At 43.4% G+C, this 7,501-nt stretch overlaps 1 protein-coding gene across 1 annotated transcript in view; it reads left to right on the top strand.

Moving 5' to 3' along the window:
• Positions 1-5,463, top strand: part of LOC104291806 (small conductance calcium-activated potassium channel protein 2-like) — a gene marked incomplete at its 5' end in the record, with an annotated part of 19,002 nt that extends 13,539 nt beyond the window's left edge. Inside the window, one exon of the mRNA XM_009891097.1 lies at positions 5,179-5,463. Coding sequence (XP_009889399.1) covers positions 5,179-5,463 — 285 coding nt within the window. The remainder of the gene's footprint in view (positions 1-5,178) is intronic.
• Between the last annotated feature and the right edge of the window lie 2,038 nt (positions 5,464-7,501).

Below are 7,501 nucleotides of genomic sequence, written 5' to 3'. Positions count from 1 at the left end.
GCCTGGATGCAGTCCTGAGTAATGTGCTCTAGGCAATCCTGCTTTAGCAGGGGAGTTGGACTAGATGATCTCTAGAGGTCCCTTCCAACTCTGAAAATTCTGTGATTCTGTGATTTGCTTTCCTCCAGTCCTCGGACACTTCTCCCAATTGCCGTCATTGTTCAAAGATTATTGACAGTGGCCTTGCAATGACATCAGCCTGAGTACTCAAGGGTGCATCTCATCAGAGCCCATGGACTTTTGTATGTTTAAGTATTCCCTGACCTGATCCTCTTCCACCAAGGGTAAGTATTCCTTGCTCCAGACTTTCCCCCTGGCCTCTGGGACCTGGGATTCCTGAAGGCTGGTCTTGCTAGTAAAGACTGAGTCAAAGAAGGCATTTGGTACCTCAGCCTTTTCCATGTTCTGTGTCACCAAGGCCCCTGCCCCATTCAGCAGTGGGCCCACGTTTTCCCTAGCCTTCCTGTTGTCACTTATGTACTTATAGAAGGCATTCTTCTTGTCTTCAACATCCCTTGCCAGATTCAATTCCAGGTAGGCTTTGGCTTTCCTCACTGTATCTCTGCATGCCTGTATTCCTCCCAGGTTACCTGTCCCTGATTCCACCCTCTGTATACTTCCTTTTTATGTGTGAGTTCTGCCAGGAGCTCCTTGTTCATCCACGCAGGCCTCCTGGCATTTTTCAATCACAGAATTATAGAATAGCCCAGGTTGGAAGGGACCTCAAAAGATCATCTGGTCTAACAGATCGTGTGAAAGGGAGCCTAGATGAGATTATCTAGCATCCTGTCCAATCGCATCTTGAAAACCTCCAGTGATGGGGACTCTACCACATCCCTGGGGGGGTTGTTCCAGTGATTGGTTGTTCTCACTGTAAAAATTTCCTTCTCATATCGAGATGAAATCTCTCCTGGCGTAACTTGTGTCTGTTGCCCCTTGTCTTCTCCATGTGACTTCTTGTGAAGAGAGAGCCTCCGTCCTCTTTGTAGCCACCCTTTAAGTACTGGAATAATGTGATGAGGTCCCCCCAAGCCTACTCTTCTCCAGTGAGGAAAAACCTAACTCCTTCAGTTGATTTTTGCCTGACTTCCTGCATGTTGTGATGGACTGCTCTTGAGCTTGGAGGAGCTGATCCTTGAACATTAAGCAGTGTCCTGGTTCCGTCAGGGATGGGGTTAATTTCCCCAAGGAGCCAGCAGGGGGCAGGGATTCCACCCCAGGGTCCCCCCAAGCCTACTCTTCTCCAGTGAGGAAAAACCTAACTCCTTCAGTTGATTTTTGCCTGACTTCCTGCATGTTGTGATGGACTGCTCTTGAGCTTGGAGGAGCTGATCCTTGAACATTAAGCAGTGTCCTGGTTCCGTCAGGGATGGGGTTAATTTCCCCAAGGAGCCAGCAGGGGGCAGGGATTCCACCCCAGGTGACTCATGCCCAGGCTATAAGAAGAGCTAGCTGGGGAGAAGAGAGTAGTCGCCACTTGGGGGTGGGCTGTGGCGGTGCGGGTCCGGTCAGTGCGCTTCGCGGCGGTACTGTAATCGCGTTTTCATCTTCCCTTTTGCTGTTCTGTTGAATTGCATTATTTTAACCCACGAGTTTTGCCCTGTCGATTTATTTTTCCACGGCTGTGGGAGTTGCGTGAGCGGCTGTGTGGTTCTTTGTTGCTGGCTGAGGCCAAACCATGACAAGCAGCTTGCTTGGGCTGTGGTTTAGGCCAGACTGGCCACTGAAACGAACAACAGATGCTCTCCCCCACCTCTCTCTCCAAGGAGAGGAGGGAGAGAGAGAGACTTATGAGTTTGGAAGAAACTAAACTACTTTAATGAAATATTAATAATAAAATAATAAAGGAGACAACGAAATATATACAATAAATACAAAACCAGTGTTGAGGTCCCAGGATGCCAATCACGTCACTGGCAGGCACTGGGAAAGTCCCAGACTGGACTCAGTGATGGACAGGAACTGGATTCTGGATCTGGATTCAGGAAAGCACGGATCAGGATCAAAGGCAGGCAAACAGACAGAGTCCTCCTTGGATGCCAGTCACTGAAGGAAGAGAAACTGACCCTTTGATCCCTCAGCTTTTATACTGAGCATGAGGCAGATGGGATGGAATACCCTGTTGGTCAGTTTGGGGTCACCTGTCCTGTCCGCTCCTCCCTGCAGGTGCAACCCCTCTACGCTTTTCGCTTCCGAGCCTCCAATGGGGCAAATAACAAAGTTAGCTGACCTTGGTTGTTATAGCAATAAGCCTAATCAAGAGCCTCTCTGCATACCATTCCTTAGCATCAACTATAAACATAGGTCTTATCTCTCTGAGAGCGAACAGTGTCTCCGCAATATGCTGTTAATTTCAGAGAGTTCAGTTAGTTAGAAGAGACTTAGCTGCAAAGTAAAATTACTGAACCGAAAATTGGTTCTGTTTTACCTCAAACCAGGGCACCTTTAAGTACTGGGATACTGTGATGAGGTCCCCCTGAGCCTGCTCTTCTCCAGTGAGAAAAGACCTAACTCCTTCAGTTGATTTTTGCCTGACTTCCTGCTTGTTGGGATGGACTGCTCTTGAGCTTGGAGGAGGTGATCCTTGAACGTTAAGCAGCTTTCTTGGGCCACTCTTCCGTCTGGGGCCTTACCCCATGGGACTCTACCAAGCCAGTACCTGAAGAGGCCAAAGGCTGCTCTTCTGACGTCTGGGGTTGTGATCTGGCTTTTTGCCCTGCTCCCTCCCCTCAGGATTCTGAACTCTACCATCTCATGATCGCTGCAGCAAAGGCTGCCTTTGACCTTCACATCTCCAAGGAGCCCTTCCTTGTTTGTGAGTATGAGGTCCAGCAGAGTACCTCTCCTCGGTTGCTCCTTTGTCAATTGGATCAGGAAGTTGTCGTCGATGCTCTTCAGGTATCCCGTGGATCGCTTATGCCCTGTTGTGTTGCCCCTTCGGCAGATATTGGGGTGGTTAGAATCTCCCATGAACACCAGGGCCTGTGAACGTGAGGCAGCTCCTAGCTGTCTGCAGAGGGCCTCGTTCGCTTGTTCTTCCTGATCAGGCGGCTTATAGCAGGCAACCAATACAATGCCACCCTTACCTGTCTTGTCTTTCATCCTTACCCATAATCTGTCAGCTGTCTCCTTATCCATCCCCAGGCAGAGCTTCGTGCATTATGGCTGTTCTCTCACATAAAGAACAACTCCTCCTCCTCCTCTTGGCCTGTCTTTCCTAAAAATGCTGTATCCTTCCATTGCAACACTCCAGTCATGGGAGCTATCCCACCACATCTCTGTGATCCCGACAAGATCATAGCCCTGCACCTGCACGCAGAGCTCTAATTCCTCATGTTTACTCCCTATGCTATGTGCATTAGTGTACATGCACTTCAGAGGCGCCCCAGCATGCTGATTTCCCAGCAAGAATCTGTTGGGGGGGTTTGCACCATAATGGCGCCTTGTAGGCACTTCCTTGCTTACATGCAAATGTTGGAGGTGACCCCGTTTAAGCCCTATTTTGTTGATTTTGCATTCTCTTTCAGTCATATCACTCCAGGCATTTTGCTTGTCAACCCTGTCTATCACTCCTTTAACAGGAGTCGTCACTTGTCATTCCTAGTTTAAAGCTCTCCTTACCGGGTCAGCCATCCTACTGGCAAAGATACCTTTTCCCCCACCTGGTGAGGTGGAGCCCATATTTCCCAAGCACACGTTCATTCTCAAACAGGGTCCCATGGTCATAGAAACCAAAAGCCTGTTGCTTACACAAGCTCTACAACCAATTGTTGACATGCTGTTATCAGTGCCCTCCTCCTTACACCCTTTCCCCTCACCGACAGGACTGAGGAGAATACCACCTGGGACTCCATGCCCCTGGCTATCACCCCCAAAGCTCAATAGTCACTTTTGATACTCTCCTGGCCACCCCTGGCACTGTCATTGGTGCCCACATGGAAGAAGAGCAGGGGGTAATAGTCAGAGGGTTGGACAAGCTTCAGTATTCTCTCCACAACATCCTGGATCCAGGCCCCTAACAAGCAACAAACTTCTCTAGAAAATAGGTCAGGTTGGCAAATCGGTGCCTCCCTCTCCTACAGCAGGGACTTGCCCATTACTATCACTCACCACTTCCTCCTGGTGGTCTTGCATGGTTCAGGGTCAGTTGGTCCAGATGCTTCATTTGAAAGCATATCCAGCTCCTCCTCAGCTTAATGAATATTAGTTTTCTTTCAACAATTATGCTAGCGTCTTGAAACAGGGCAGAGAAAATGCAGACCCTTGTCTGATACTTCTGTGCTTTGCACTTCAGGTAGTCATTTAATTAATTTTTCATTCCTTTATAATGGATTATAAATTTCATCCAGTTTATCTACTGAATTATGACCAGTTATTTTAAATTTAGGTTATGTCTAATCTGAAGTCTCTATCTACAAGAGGGAGAAATTCAGTCATTAGTTTTAGTAATTTCCCTGCCTGAATTGCAAAAGAAACAAATGGAAGTCAAATAGAAAGTGACGGACTTTATGAATTAACGTACTTCAGATTCCATTTGTACTAAGCATTATGACATTTTAAAGTTTACCCCATAGACTTTCTGATACCAAACACCATTTTGTAGAGGACAAATAGATAGGGCAAGGTAGAGGAGTGTACCAAGGAGTTTTTACTCCTTGCTCTATACTTCAAAAACAATCCACCCAACTACTCTTATTACAACAGGTTCAGGCACGGTTTAAGGCAAAAGCAAGCAAATTGTTTTCTTTTTAAAAGTATGAAAGTGTTTAAAAATCAGAAGAAATAGAGAAAAGTGAAGGGCACATCACTGTGCTTTGGAACCTTTGGTCTCCTTGTGACTTACACAACTAATTCTGTTCACAAATCTTATGATGGTGCATTTCTAAGCATCTAAACTTCTAAAAAGGTCTGGTGTTTTGTCAAATTCAATAAGAGGTTGACATTTAAAATGCTACTCAAAATATCAATGTTACATTTCTGCTCAATAAATTTAGCACCAGTAGGGAGTCTGTCGTGCATCTGCAAGTAAAATCATTTCACAAGACTAGATTTTGTTAGAATACTTATATCTTCTCTTTGCGAAATGCAAAAGCATTTAAGAACCCTTGTAGAGTTGCCCTGCATGTTACAATATTTGTGAGATCTCTCTAAACCCTTTTTACGTCCTTCTACTTTCAGACTCAAAACATCATGTATGACATGATTTCTGACTTAAATGAAAGAAGTGAAGATTTTGAGAAGAGAATTGTTACTCTGGAAACTAAACTGGAAACTTTAATTGGTAGCATTCAAGCTCTCCCTGGACTGATTAGCCGGACAATCAGCCAACAACAGAGGGATCTCCTTGAGGCTCAGATAGAAAATTATAAATATGTTGCCTACAGTGCTGAGCAATCGTGGTCTTTGTCAAGAAGAAGGAGATACTGCTCCACAGCACCACCAACTTCATCAGAGAGTAGCTAGAAGAGAATAAGTTAACAAAAAAAAAAAAAAAAAAAGACTTTTTGCCATCATATGGTCGATATTTTAGCTTTTATTGTAAAGCCCTATGGTTCTAATCAGTGTTATCTGGGTTCTGATGTCAGAATCCTGGAAACCTGGACACAACATTTAAGGCCAAAATTAGTGAAAACTGTTCTCCCCCCCGCCAGATGCACAGTGAATGCACTTATAATTGCTATATTAGATTGTTCCTCCTGTAATTTCACAATCTTTTCATTCGTGAACTTCAAACAAACTTTATTACTATAGTATATAATAGTAATAAATAGGTGAATTTCTGCACATATTTGCTTGGTTTCTTGGACTGTAACAGTTAAAAAAAAGCTCATGATCAAAAGACTTAATTCTAAAATTTTAAGAAACAGAATTCAAGCATAATAATCCTCTCTGTATGAAAACTCATTCTCTAAACTTTGCACTGGAGGGAGGGGAAATAAAAATCAAAACAAAAATTAAAAAATCAATGTTCATCTAACACTGTGCTGTGTATGTATAGTAATTTTAAAAAGTCACAGACAGCTTCAATTTCTGAAGTGTTTAATTAGAAATATAATTTACCCTAGAAATCAGAAATACAGCAATGCAGAAAGAGCAGAGGCGTGCAAGGCAAAACAGAAGAGCTGTTCTCCCAAACACCCAAAATTCCACACACCAAATACATTACCTTTCATAATCTGAAAATCAGCACACGCTTTAGGCCTATTTATAATAAAGGCTTTGCCTTTTTGGTATAAAGTATATAACTGATGAACATAAATTATACCCATAGGCATTGCTTTGTTATAAAAAGCTCAAGAGTTTCTCCAATACCTTTTCTGTCCTTGGGAAAGATAATGACTTCATAGTATTTTTCCCCCTAGATGAGCAGCGTGGTTGCATGCCTTGGGAGTGCTTTCTTTATAGATGGTGGTGTTTTGTGACTGGACATAATAAGCTCTATGCACAGTATTTACAGTTCTGCTTTTGTTTTTGTGAAGTTCATCTCTTTTGAGTTACCAAAGGAAAAATGGATAAAGTGCTACTGTTGTGCTAGTCAGTCCTCAGCTAGATGAGATTTTTGAAAGGTCATGAGGCCATCTCATTTACACTATTGGCAGCATTAGATGCATTGATTAATAATACTTAAGTATCAGTTTTTTCTCTTGAAGATTTTCATTTTTCGATTCTCCCATTTTTCATGTATAATTTCAAATATTTTTCCTGGTTTTTACTGAATGTGAAATACCCTTTCTGTAGATTAAATGCATTGCCAGGATGAACTAGCTCTTTTCTTGCTTACAAAATCATAATCTTTTTTATATTTGTAGGGGTTTTTTATTATTTTTCCTCCTCTAGATTGTATAACTTTTTAAAGAAAATTTGATGCTTTCATACTGAGCATGATGCAGATGGGATGGAATACCCTGTTGGTCAGTTTGGTGTCACCTGTCCTGTCCGCTCCTCCCCACAGGTGTAGCCCCTTTACACTTTTCCACTCCTGACCCTCCAACTTGGTACATAACAAGGTAGCTGACCTTGACTGTTACAGCAATAAGTATAAGCAGGAGCCTTTCTGCATATCATTCCTTGGTATTAGCTATAAACATCAGACGTTATCTGCTAGAAGCAGACACTGTCTGAAAAATATGCTGATAATTTCAGTCGATAATCATAGAATTGTTATGGCTGGAAAAGACCTTTAAGATCAAGTCCAACCATTATCTAACTATACCAGACCCACTTCTAAACCATGTCCCGAGCACCATATCTAGATGGCTTTTAAATACATCTAAGGATGGTGATTCAACCGCTTCCCTGGGCAGCCTGTTCCAGTCTTTGAGAATCCTTTCAGTGTAGAAGTTTTTCCTAATGTCTAACCTAAACCTCCCGGGCGCAACTTGATGCCATTTCCTCTTGTCCTATCAGTTGTAACTTGTGAGAAGAGACCGACGCCCACCTCTCTACAACCTCCTTTCAGGTAGTTGTAGAGAGCAATACGGTCTCCCCTCAGCCTCCTTTT

This window comes from Charadrius vociferus, unplaced genomic scaffold (genome assembly GCF_000708025.1).
Source record: "Charadrius vociferus isolate BGI_N301 unplaced genomic scaffold, ASM70802v2 scaffold149, whole genome shotgun sequence".
NCBI lineage: Eukaryota > Metazoa > Chordata > Aves > Charadriiformes > Charadriidae > Charadrius > Charadrius vociferus.
This window is presented reverse-complemented; position numbering and strand designations above follow the sequence as displayed.